General features: G+C 35.6%; 1 protein-coding gene across 2 annotated transcripts in view; it reads right to left on the bottom strand.

The window, feature by feature from the left end:
* Positions 1–3,789: 3,789 nt before the first annotated feature.
* TMEM236 (transmembrane protein 236) overlaps positions 3,790–13,931 on the bottom strand; it is a 34,616-nt gene continuing 24,474 nt past the window's right edge. The window contains exons 4-5 of one of the 2 annotated variants that reach the window (XM_023533112.1): positions 5,728–6,008; positions 3,790–3,997 (exon numbers count right to left, since the gene is read on the bottom strand). In XM_023533112.1, coding sequence (XP_023388880.1) covers positions 3,992–3,997; positions 5,728–6,008 — 287 coding nt within the window. In that variant the 3' untranslated portion in view covers positions 3,790–3,991. Of the gene's footprint in view, positions 3,998–5,032; positions 6,009–13,931 lie in introns of those variants that run through there. The other variant, XM_023533111.1, reaches the window with a different exon arrangement.

Genomic DNA, 13,931 nt, shown 5'->3' with positions numbered 1-13,931 from the left:
ATATGATGTTGAAGAACAGTAGTGAGAGGCCACATGCTTGTTTTGTACTTGACCTGAGTGGGATAGCTTTAAATTTATCACCATTAAATATGACATTAGTTGTAGATTTTTTTAGATAGTTTTCACCCAGTTAAGAAAATTCCCCTTTCGATTCCTGAATTTTTTTTTAAATCATCAATGGGTGCTGGATTTTTTTTCAAATGTTCTTTCTGCATCAATTGATGCGATCATGTAATTTTTTTAGCCTGTTGATGCGATAGGTTACATTAATTGATTTTTAAATGTTGAACCACCTTTGCATACCTGAGAGAAATCCCACTTAATTATGGTATATAATTTTTTAATACATTTTTTGGATTTGATTTGCTATTTTGTCGAGGATTTTTGTAGTAATGTTCATGAGAGGTATTGGTGTGTAGTTTTCTTGTGTTTGTCTGGTTTTAGTATTAGGATTAATGTTGGTCTCATGGAATGAGTTAAGATGTATTCCCTTCTCATCTATCTTCTTAAAGAGATTGCAGAGAATTGGTATAATTTTTTCTTAAATGTTTGGTAGAATTCATCACTGAACTCATTTGGGCCTGGTGCTTTCTGTTTTGGAAGGTTATTAATTATCGATGCAATTTCTTTAATAGGTATACACCTATCCAGATAACCTATTTCTCCTTGCATGAGTTTTCACAGACTATATCTTTCAAGGAATTGGCCATTTTCATCTAGGTTACCAAATCCGTGGGTATAGAGTTATTCGTAGTATTTCTTTATTATCCTTTTAATTTAAATGAGATCTGTAGTGATGTTCTCTCTTTCATTTCTTATATTACTAATTTGTCTACTATTTTTCTTAGCCTGGCTAGAGGCTTATCAATTTTATCAATCTTTTCAAATAAACACCTTTTGGGTCCATTAATTCTCTCTATTGATTTCCTGTTTTCGATTTCATAGATTTCTACTCTAATTCTTATGATTTTATTCTTCATACTTGATATTTAATTTGCTCTTCTTTTCCTAGTTTCCTAAGGTTTCAACTTAGGTTATTGATTTTAGAGCTTATATTTTTTCTAATATATGCAATCAATGCTATAAATTTCTCTCTCAACATTAGATGTTGGATTAATATTTATCACATGTATTATTGTTTTCTGCTTTGCCCTTGTTCTTTGTTGCTATTTTTGTCTTTCACTCTTTTTCTGCCTTTTATGGTTTTCAGGAGCATTTTACATGATTCCATTTTCTCTCCTTTCTCAGAATATGTTAAACCTTTTTTAAAACTTTTTTTTAGTGGTTGTCCTAGACTTTGCAATATACAATGAATCCAAGTATACTTTAAAAATATACTACATCACTTTACAGGTAAAGTGAGCACCTTAAAATAAAATAACCCTAATTCCTTCCTCCCAACCCTTGTGTCATGTTGTCATTCATTTCACTCATATATAAGTGTACATAAGCACGTATATATGTATATACACATATATAAGCTATATACATAAGCACACATAATCGAATGCACTGTTGCTATTATTTTGAACAAACCATTATCTGTAAGATCAATTAAGACTAACAAAAAATTTTTATTTTACCTTCACGTATACATTTTCTGATACTTTTTCTTTCTTTACATAGACCCCACAATGTTATGGAGAACTTCTATGACGAGGTACCTCTGGAGCTTCTAACTAAGAGTTAGCCACACAGAGCCTCCAGTAATTTTTTAATTACAGTTGAGTTTTTCCTACCTACGTTGTAGTTCCACGAAGGTTTCAGATGGTGAGTGTCTGCTCCAGTAAGCTGTGACTCCCTGTATTCTCTTGTCTGTCTCTCCAGTGTTGGGGACAGCAGTTTTCCCTGTGTCCTCTCCTCTCTTATGAATCCCAGAAGAGTTGATTTTCCAGTCCGTTTAGCTTTTGACTTGCTAGGATAGAATGGTGATTTCCAAGCTACTTGTATGCAAAACTGGAAACCAGAAGTATCCTAACGTGCTTTCTAAAGCATTTTTGTCAGTTTCACCAAGACTTTTTTGTGGGGGCTACTTAATCATAAAAAACATACAATAGGTACTGAATTTGTTGAATGAATGAATTGAGGAAATGTTTTAAAAACCTTCAGAATATATATGGGAGCATATATACAAAGCTCTTGTAAATGATTGTTTACCAATCTTCAGTGTTACCAAAACAAATGACCACAGGTACTTTGGTTTCATTTTCTCAGGGCCCCTGCATAAGGATGTGCAGGTTGTGTGTGCACAGCTCAACCTGAAGGGGTGACCTTACCACAGGCTACGACAATCAGAGATCGCAGTCCTGACCAATATATGGGGCAGCACGATTCAGAGCTCATGAATTCGTCTTTTCATGAGGCACTGAAACACCTTTGTCATGCAGGTGGATTTGCTTTTGGATAGTCCCATGTGTGTAGCTGTGCATGTCTCTGTGTTTCTCTATTTATTCACCTCTTGATTCTGCAGTTGTGCGTTTTGATCAGGTTACTAAAGAGCTGGGAAGACAGTTGAGAGACAGACAGCCAGGAACAGGAAACTGAGTAAACACATCCTCCCATAACGAAAAAGGCATCACAACAAAAAGATGTGCTTGAACATAAAATTTTTTCAAACAAGAAAATATAACCACTTTGTAAAAATAAAATGATTTTAGCTGTATATATTTAATATATCTTTTCATTTATTATTTACTACATCCTTCTCTATGGAGTGTAAGTAGCTATTTTAAGTATTATAGCTTATAAGTAGTATGTTATTCTTTTTGTAAGTTTAATTCAGTATATTTTTCATGTTTATGAAGAGGAAACACTATTGATATATTCACTAAGTCCTGCTCAAAGTTTCACTGCACAAGATAATTATTCATTAAGCAGACAGAACAATGCCCAGCACACAGTAAGCATTCAACAAACTATTTCCTTTTTCTTTCCTTTCTTATGACTATTTACATAGTCATTCAATGAAATAGGGTCCTAATGAGAAAAACAAGACTGTTAACGTTCACATATTTTAATTTCAAATATTAACTTTTAGAAGAAAAAGATACTAAATAGTCTTATTAAAGGTATTAGAATTTTATAAAAACAATATTCCTTTATAGTAATATTAATCTGATCATAGATGAATTTTTTTTTTTATAAGGACACAAAAGCTACTTGGGCTTTATATGAACAACTATTAGCAGCTATGAGAATTGGAATGTAATCTTTGTAACATAACTTTTAATCACATAGTATAGAATTATCAATGTTTCATTAGCATAATTTGCTGCAATTTCGATTACATACCATAGACTTGAACTTTATAAACAAGTACATACTCTTAAAATAAAATATTAAATCAGATACTGAATAACTTTCTTCCTACATATAATCTTTTATACGTGCCTGTATTACTTCTATCAAGGGTCGCAACTTCCCAAAGGATCAGAAACATTCATATTCAAATATTAGATACAAATGCTTTCTGAACTCAAATAATACTTTTCAGTTTATTTGAGCACTGTTCACCCTATATATTTCAATATAAAGATAAATATAAACGTATGTAAGATATTTTTACATTTAGGAATATTTCAAATCAACTACTTGGCTTTAGGTTAATAAAAGGATTATGTCATAATTTAAAATAAATTAATTATATTAAAATTACTTTAGAATTATAAGTATTATAAATTCCTGTTGGAGGGACAGATAAAGATTAAGATAGCCTTTTAAACAAGACACCCAGGCCTTTCTTTAAGGAATTTAAAGGTTAATGAGGACTCAGAAAAGTAAACACAAAAGTCTTAATAAATGCTATAATTAGAGTTCTATGAGAACTTACAGGAGGGACACTCGAATGCCTGATGAAAGAATACTCACATCAACTGTAATCTGTTTATTCAGTAGACTTCTCGCTTCTGAACATAATGCTATTTGATGAAATGTACTCTGAGGTAAACTTAAGATAGTACATATTATTTTCACAAATACATGATTTAAATTATTATTCCTAGAAGGTAAGCAGGGATACGGAAAACAGGAAAATTAGAACAATGCATTTAGCTACTTGTCTGTCTTTGATTTGGTACAATTAAAATACTTAGCATTTATCGAGTTATTACTGTTTGCCAGACTATGTGATGAGAACATTGCCCCCCTCATCTAATCCTCTCAAGCCTATTAAAGTGCTATTTAAGCCTATTACAGTACTATTATTATGCTCACCTTTTAGGTGTGGAAACTGCAGCTTACAGTGTACAAAGAACTCGCCCAAAGTCATAAAGCCAGAAGCTAAGTTTTCAACAACTGTGAATAGACCTTCTCTGACAGTGTGAGGGAAAACCATAAAGCACAAGGAACCAGTGAGATTGGGAGCTTTGGTGGAGAACAGGGGGTGGCGGGCAAGTTCAGGTATCCTGTCTGAAGCTATCTGTTCCCACAGATCATTGAAGAGGCTGGCGCTGTAAAACATTACTCTGCACACAAAAGCCTCTCACAAACTTTTCTAGCAACCAAAAATTCATATAAAATGAAGAGCCCCTACTATAAATATGTGAGAGTGTTTCCACATGGTGAAGGCAAATTACATAATTACCTAATTATTTAACATCAAGATATCCATTACATATGATCACATTAGACACTAGCACATTTGCTGTTATATGTGTTTAAGTTGAACTTCTAATTTTAAACAGGGTTTGTATGTGTTTATTTTTCTGATGGTATCAAATTCCACAAAATATTCTTTTACTTTAATCTACATCTTCAATTTATAGTTTCCTCTTATAAAATCTTATCTAGGTATTTCTGATGTACCTTGACTTCATTATATTAATCTTCATGTTACCACTTCAGTACTAGAAACTGAGCCAAATATCTGTGAAACTGAATTGCTTTCTATGTTGAAATCAATCAATTATATAAAAGGCACTACAGTGGAATGAAGAACATAATACCATGTGTGAAGAGAACCCTAAAACTACAATTTCAGATTTTTAAAAAATATAATCTAAAAATTATTCAATAACACCAGCTGTACTTCCTAAAAATTAATTTTAACTCTTCAATTCTTATGACAGTCTTTAATATAATATTTAATATAAATGATAAAAATCTCATTTTGGACTTAGAGGGGAAAATTTTACAGGCTTTATTGAAGAGTGTTTTAAGAATGGTTCAGTATACATAACTAAAATTAGCTACTACTATTTTCTAGAGATCCAAGGGAGTCAACTTGTAAGAATATAAAGTTGCTTAAATTTAGCACCATTTATACACGTTTAAAAAAACTGATGTATAGTTATTAAAAATAGGCTATTCTGTACAATTTAGTCTTCATTTCCTTATGTTGTAAAAAAACCTATGCCCCAGAAAACAAAAGATTACAAATGTGTACACATGCATACTAAAGAGGTTTGACTAGATTACGTTTTCTTTTTAAAATGAAGACAATTCAAAAGTAGAGAAAATCTTGAATTTGGTTAAGTAATTGAAGTAAACATAAGAGAGAGTCACCAGTACATTTTTACAAAGGCCCAATATGGGTGTGATAGTTCCCAGGTCAATGATTAACGCAAGTCTAACAAAAATGAAGGGTAAATCCTGGAGCAGGATGCCCAAGGAATGTAGAAGAGGGTTCTGAGGTGTGAATATCATTCGAAGGAGAGAAATGAAACTGAATATGTAGACAGGGTACACCCAGTCTGACTTGTACACAGCTTGGTGGCCGGCCACACGCACCATTTCTACGGTGTCAGACCACAGCAGAAAGCTCCACAGGAAGATATCCGCACGAACGTCCTGTCGGGACATCGTTCTCAGGATGCCTGACTGGAAGGAGGGCTCCTGGGGTCCTGCCAGCTCAGGGACAGGGCTCTGTGTCATCGCTACTGGTGGCTGTGATAACTGGGTCCTCTTGGCAGGCTGGGGAGGCACAGGGTTTCCTTCATTTTGCTTCCCTTGATCCATCACGGTTTTTATTTGTTGCAAAGTGGTGACATGGACTTGCCCATTCTCATCACCTGCAATAAATTGATTTATTTAAATTTAAACTTTTATATTTTATTTAAATTTTAAAATTTTATTTACGTTAAAATTTAATTTAAGTTTTTAATTTTATTTACAAATTCTAAGTGTTCTCTTATTTGAGGTCTGTTTTACACATGAAACTTCAAGATAAAATGAGTAGCAAACTGAAAAAAAAAAAGACACAGAGGCAGAGGAGGCTCTTCATGACTACGTATTTTCCTAGACATGAATCTTAAACCAATAATAGTAATAGCCATTATTGGTTACTGAGCTAAGCACTTTCGCACATTACCTTATTTAATCCTCAGAAAAAGGTGAGAGATAGAGATTACTATCTCATTTTATAAATATGGAAACTGCGGCCCAAGAGGTAAGATGACACCCAAATTCAAATACACAGTTAGTAATGGACAGAGATGGAATTCATACCAAAGAATTGTTTGACCCCAATCGACAATCTCTTAACTTTATGGCTGCTATTACCTATCTCGAGGCAATATATCACATACTAATTATAAAACATACAAATATCATAAAATCAAATCAATTTAGTTCAATGGTCAAATCAGAGTTCAAAGGTCAAATCTGCGTACAATGGTCCAATCTCGTCATTTTATAAGAGGCCTACAGAAATCACCACAACCCAGACTTTCAGTCTTGGAATTTGGTGCTATGAGGAAAACTATTTAACCATGAGGAAGTCTTAGTGATGGATGACACCCCAAAGTTTTTGAACTGGTCAGTGCAATTGCTTAGACTAAAGTATCTTATTTGTGGCCACAAGGCTATGCCTGGTCATCCAAATGAATAGAACATTTTCTCATTGTGTGTGTGTGTGTGTGTGTGTGTGTGTGTGTGTGTGTGTCTGCCCCTCTGTCTACATGTGGGTGTTAAAGTTGGGGGATCATGAAGAGATCCTCAAATCTCAAGACTTATTAACAATGTTAATGATATGGTTTTTATACATGAAAAACATATAGCACATTATTTTTAAAACATTTATCCACTTAAGTGTCACTTTTGTTGCTAAGAATTTATCAGGCCTTGACAAAGTTTACTCAGTGAATATGCTGAGTTGCCTTATCACTTGATAAGACAAAATTTAAAGGGAGTCATTACTCTGAACAGCTGTAAAGGTTAAAGACACAAAATCAATAAAAATTTGTTGAGCTCTATTGAACTGTAGTAAAAACATTTTAAAATAAATAAGTTATTATAAGTAATGACTAATAAAATGATTACTATAAATAGATGTTGCTTAAAACACAAATAAATCCCAGTTTTCTTGTTATACAATTAACTGTTTAAAAATTTTAAGGGCGAGTTGAGTGTATTTATAAACTAAAAATATAATCTAAATTCTTGATGAAGTATTACTTACCTCTGGTATGAATCATACATAAACAGTAGGACCCATAACCCTTAGAAACTTCTTTACTAACCTTTGATATCACAGTGGCATGAATGAAATTCATTTTTATAAATAATATTCAATTAAGAGAAAATTATGTACTAATTACTGTTATTTTAATATTCATAAAATTATCTCTTTTTAAACTCAGATGTTCATTAACATCAATTATATCTCTCATTTTACAAAAGTATATAAAAATTTGTTTCTTAGAGTATGTCACATCCTAGAGAACTCTCCTTTGCCTCTCTTAGTAGAAAAGCAAAGTTAGAATGAAAATCCAAATTCCTTTTTCAACATAAAGAACACAGTGCATAATTTGGGCTTTTGGAGATGATTGCCAATTCAGCATTGTTTCAATGCCAGGAAGTGGCACTCTGAGAAGTGACACATTAACACTTTTAAACAGTCAGTAAGAATCTTAATATCTGTAGATAGAAACTGTGGGATGTACAATGAATTCTTAGCGAGAGTTCATTTTGAATGAAATGCTAAGGCCCCGATTCATGTCTATTTGGCAAAATCAGAGCTGAAATCTTCATCTCTCTCCACGGCTCAATAGAAGCTAGTTTAAGTTTGGGGGTAGAGAGGCTCTGCTGTCTGTCTTCTTTCCAATGAGAAGCACTACAACTATTAGCTGGAGAGCTCTGCTGGCCTCTCGGAGGGCATGGTAAAGTTGAAGAAGTCAAAAAGTTGTTTGAAAAAAATTCATAGACACAGACAACAGTATGTGGTTACCAGACTGGAGGGGGAGTGTGGGGAGGATGAAGAGGGGAAAGTGGGTCAAATCTATGGTGATGGAGGAAGATTAGACTTTGGATTGTAAGCACACAATGGAAAATAAAGATGATATATAAATTTGTACATGTGAAACTTATATGTTATTAATTAATGTCACCCCAATAAATTTATTTTTTTAAAAAAAACTGAAAAAAAAAATAAGAAAGAAATTGTTTGGTCATTAGAATGGAACACCAAATTTATTCCCAAGCAATGTAAACTTTCATGTACTTAATACGTGAAAGTTCACCTTTAGCTTCACGATTAGTTTCCCTCTAAACTATTTTTAAAATTTCCACTTATAGCTGGAATTCTTTTTGTTATTGTTATTAGCTTTAGGAGTTCTATTTGGGTAAACCAATGTTTATTTGTGCAAAACCCATAAAAGATATAAGCATGAAGACAGAGGTCTACTCACTTCCTAGCAGTTCACATTGCCCTATAAAAAGTAAAAATAGCAGTCATTCTGTGTAGTTCCCCATATCTTATGCCAGTTGGCAAAACAACTTCTTGTCTTCTGTGTAAGCTAAATAATAAAGGAAATGTAATTTTGATAACACGACTCATACCTATTTTACTTTATTATTTCTTTATATTGATGTATTTTATCTCTGACTTGTTCCCCAGAAGTTTTAGATAGCTTACAGGGAAAACTTAAGTATAACACAAAGCAGTAGTGAAGACTTTTTCTAGAGTATGTATTCCTCTTACAAAAAGAAAAAGCAATAAAAGTTATTTAAATAAAAAGAGGAAAAAAAAGAGAAGAATCACAGGAAAGACATCTAAAAACAAGACAGGGATCAAGTAGATACTAAAAACTGCACCATTTAGGCTCCCAACGGATATGAGTAGACAGTTCAGAGCACGGTTCCAGGCTTAGGCTGGGCATTGAGAATGATACAGCAAATAATGTGGAAACAGTCCCTGCCTCTGCCACTCTAAGTTTCCTGTGATCATGTTGATAAATATAGAAGAGTAAATCGTGGCAGGGCTTTAAAAGGAAGGTAAGATCTAAGATGAGAGATGATCGCAGGGGGTCTGAATTAGACTGGGGATCAGGAAGGCTCATCTGAGAAGTGACAGTTAAGCAGTAAGATGAAGAATAAGTAGGAATAAATTAGGTGAAGAATGAAGAAAAGAACTTTCCAGGTGGTGCGAAGACCATGTGTAAAGATCCTTCCACTAGAATGATTACAGAAAAGAGAGTTTGGTGAGGGGCTGGGGATGCGGAGAGGGAAGGAGAGAAGAAGAGTTAGTTATTTATTAAGTGCTTTCTATATACCAGATGTTGTTCTAAGCCCTTTCTGTGCATTAATTCACTAAATCCTTATAGAAACTCTACGATGTAGATGCTATTATTTTCTCATTTTAAAGAGGAGTAAACTGAGGCACAGTGACCAGGTCACCAAGCTAGCAAGAAGAGAGACTGGAATGTGAAACTCAAACCCTGAACAACTAGACCACAGTGTCTGTGGCAGAGTCGCCTTATGTAGAACCTTATGAGCCATGATAAAGGTTTTGGACTTTATTCTAAGTTCATGGAAAGCTGCTGAAGATAACGACTTTGGAAGGCAGAGGCCACGGAGACATCAGCAAAGAGGCCCTTGAGGCCATCGAGAGAGCTGATGAGAAATGAAATTGTTACTCAATTCATGGCAACTAGAAGACCAAATTATAGAATTATTCAGAAAAAGTCTGGCTAGTCTTAACAGTCCCCCAAATCAATTTTTGCTGAGAGGAAAATGATATAGAAAAAGTGAAATGCTAATGGTTTAGATATAACATTCTGGGGGGTGGAGAGGAAAACTGGGAAAAAAAAGAAAATTAACAGTCTTATTAAAAATTCTTTTAAAACATATTAAGCACACAAAGCACTTTTAGTCATAATACTCATAGAGAATAAGAGAAAAATGTAATAAATTGAAATAGACACCAGGGAAAACTATAAACATTGTTATTTTGACACAATCTATTGAATAAAATGACTGTATTATGTACAGTTTCCTTTGAGGAGCATATCTGAGGTCTGGACGGCAGGTAAGGTCATTGCTGAGTAAAAAATGTAGTATCTAGCATCAACCTCACAGGATGGTTATAATGAAGGAACAAGTCAATATTTGTAAAGCATTTAAAATAGTGCCTGACACCAAAAAACAGCCATATATATGTTAGATAAAATAAAAAGGAGCAATCACTAAATAATTTACTGTTTTAAATGAACTAGAATAGAATAGAAAATATGAGAATACAGTAACTAGTAAGAGTGATTACAGTTTGTTTAACTCTCGTTATAATTACACTGATACCCACTATCGCATACCTTGAGGGAGGTCAAAAGGTTTGAGAATTAGTGTCACAGTACAGAGTCTTAACAAGGCCATGAGTTTAATTCTCATATTTGCCTGTTCACATCACAAAGAAAAATGCTACCCCACAGATACGCCCTGTGCAAACAGAGACAGACAGCTTGCACAGCTAACGAGAGCCTACCATGTGTACCTCTTCCCAATTCCATGATCAGTGTTCAGTGACATGACCTTGGTGGCTTGAAATTGGTTATGGTGAAAGTACTCACATCAGAAAAACTGGCAAATTCTACAAATCAGGGCTTTTTACCCCCTAGAAAGACAGTTGTTTAAACATTGACCAGCACACTGCTGCCGGTGATCAAAATTGAATGCAGGTTTTCACCAAGTAATAATAAATGATAATACTAATGAATTCAAAACAAATATTCGCCCATCATCCCAGCTGGGGTATAGTTGTGGTAAGTTAAAGAAAGGCATTATATTGTTATCTGGTAAATTCAAAACCCTAAGATTGTTTCAATTCCCTCCCTAGCAATGCATAAATCTAACAGTAAATAATGTACCATTTCTGGATTTTAGGCAATGTGAAATTATAGATTCATCTAACACTGGACAAGAAGTGCTAAAAACATATTATTGATTTTCAAATATTCCCTTTTTGAAGATTGTCTGAGAAAAGTTTCTAATCTAAATTTTCTGATTTTCATCTTTTCATTTGGGATAGTCTAGCCCTACTCCCTAGTTGATACATGTTTAGGGAGTGTGATTTAATTTACAATATATAAATAGAAAAATTATTTTATATATTTATATTAACATGATTTTTATACATAATATAATAATTACATTATGTTAATATAATAGATAATATAACACATTACTATAACATAATATAAAGTAAATTATATATAATAATGTAATAGTGAATATATTTAAATAAAACATAAATGGTAAATGTTAAAAAGCATATAGTTATCTTATTTCCAAATATAAATAATTCTAGACTTTGAAACAGTGTGAAATGCCTCTGTTAGTAAGTGACTGGACACAGACCAGAGCTCGGAAGCCCAGCATGAACCCAAACTGGGCGGCAAAAACGGACACCCGTGGGAACGAGCTGATGCGCTGCTTCGGGCACTTTCTCAGCTGTAATTACACCTCCTTGTTAGTGTAGTTCATGGCTGTGCTCTTCCGCCCACGAGCCCGTGAGCTCCAGGAAAGGGGGACTCTGCCTTCTTGCTCCCCGTGGTACCCCCAAGACCCCAGTGGACTGTCTGGCATGGGACAGATTCTCCGTGAAGATGTGTGAATGGTGGGAGGAAGCCCCGTCCTGGAGTCCGCGGGCATGAGCGGGCCAGGGGCACCTGGAGTGGGGAAGCTGCACTGAGGCAAGAAAGCTACAGCGTAAAATCCAGGCGGAACACCGCCTCCGACCCCCCATTTCCACCCCACCCCCCAAGTCAACAGGAAGGAAGACTTCGGAGTCCTGCACAGGGACTACCACTCAGATGGTCCTCTGGCCCGTGTCCCTTTAACGAAGACCACAGGACTGGCTCGGCTAATAAGCTCTGGGAGACATTAGCAGTTCCTGGCTGGGCAGCCTGGGGACCTACGTACTTCACCCTAAGAAACGGCGCGACGTGGCCCTGGGCCCGGGAGAGCGGGCCAGCGTGGCCGGGCACTGGCGTAGCCCAGTGGGCTTGGGCGGACATCGACGGGAGATGGCACCGATAGCAGCAGCAGGGCTTCGGGCATTTCAGAGGCTTCCCAGGCACTGGCAACGTCAGGAGTTGCCAGTCAGGGGACAAAAGGGCCAATGTGTTGATTCCAAGAAGACAGCATTTGTGAGCTCACAGGAAGCAACATTTAAAAACCCAGAAAGAGGGGGACTTGGGGGTCCTAAAATAGTAGAGTCTGAGCAAAATGATAGTCCTATACATAGGACCCCACTATTAATAGATACGCCATGTAAACAACAACAACAAAAGACCAAGAATGTGTGCTCAGCGAGCCATGTTTCACTCTCTTCAGTCCTAGACAGGCAAATCTAGAGACTTAAAAGCAATGACCTATGCGTCTAATTTCAAACTGGGGCCATAAACTTTTGCTGGTTAATAATGCTATGGAGAATGAGCCTTGATATAACAAAGTAATGCATGCGACATCCTTTACGTTCCCTTATTCCTATCAGTCTCTCACGAATATTTATTTTGAAAATATCTTGCAACCCTCAAGAATCTTTACATACTAAAATCGTTCATAATTTTTCCATGTATGAAAAAACTGACCATGAAATTGTTAAAGTCATATAAAGCTGCCCTAATTAATGGGAGCCCCAGCTCGCGATCCGATAGCTCTGGATGTCATATGTCTTCTGGGATCACTACAATATAGTATTTCTGGCCCAGTTGGCACCGACCTAACATGACAGAAGGTATAAATTTGAAGGTATAAATAAGAAATTCTTCCCTTCTCTCACTCCAGTCTAGTAGATGGCTACTTATTTCTCGAGAAAGGGACAAAATCCTAGATCTGACTTAGTTTCTTGAAATTTCTCTCCTCTAAACAGCATCCGGAAGGTATGAGAGGAAATATATCTTCTCCTTGGCATGGCTCTGAACACTGTGTTCCTCATACGTACTCTCTAAGCATATTGCAAAACACATTATGAAAGCCCAGCTCACACACTGGGCTCATATTGTATAATAAGCTTTTTCTTAAAAAGAAACAAAGGGGAACTCAAAGTGCCATTCATTTTCTTCAAAGAAAATCAGCATCCTTTTAAAAAAAAACAAACAAACAAACTTGTGGAATCTCTCGCATGCTATTTAGTTAAGATGAGATGAGTTCAAGGAAATCTGGAAAGCAGGGGCCTTTAGAAATCTGGCCTCTCAGCTTTCCACTTGCCGTTTGTCTCAGTTCCTAATACTTCCTATAATCAGGGGCTCTCACGCAGGGTGGACATCAGAATTGCTTGTGGAACTTTAAAATATGACAGATGCCAGGCCTTTAGACCTTGCATATACTTTGAGCCAGATATTGCACATCTGGCCATTTAACCTAAAGACATAATCATCTATGCTGAGGTACTTTTAAAAGACCCTTCTGGTGGTTCTGATGGGTACCTGCAAGTAAGAGCACCCCGCGTATATGTTAAACGGTGGTTCATGATTCACAGGAAATAGCTTAGACATTCTACAAAAATCAACATGCCATTCATTTTGAGATATTATGTTTGGTAAGTCAAGAGCGAGAGGAAATAACTCAGAAAGTAACAGATCCTTTTCTTTCTTCCATTCCTGCTCTAAAAACTCTCGACTTGGATCAGTCCTACAGTCGATGACCAGATTTCTGAGTATCACTGAAGAAAAATCATATAATCTTGATTGGATCCAGGACAAATTCCTGGTTGCCAC

Source organism: Pteropus vampyrus, unplaced genomic scaffold (genome assembly GCF_000151845.1).
Source record: "Pteropus vampyrus isolate Shadow unplaced genomic scaffold, Pvam_2.0 Scaffold96, whole genome shotgun sequence".
Classification (NCBI taxonomy): Eukaryota; Metazoa; Chordata; class Mammalia; order Chiroptera; family Pteropodidae; genus Pteropus; species Pteropus vampyrus.
The sequence above is the reverse complement of the archived record's forward strand: the minus strand, read 5'-3'. Positions and strand labels throughout refer to the sequence as shown.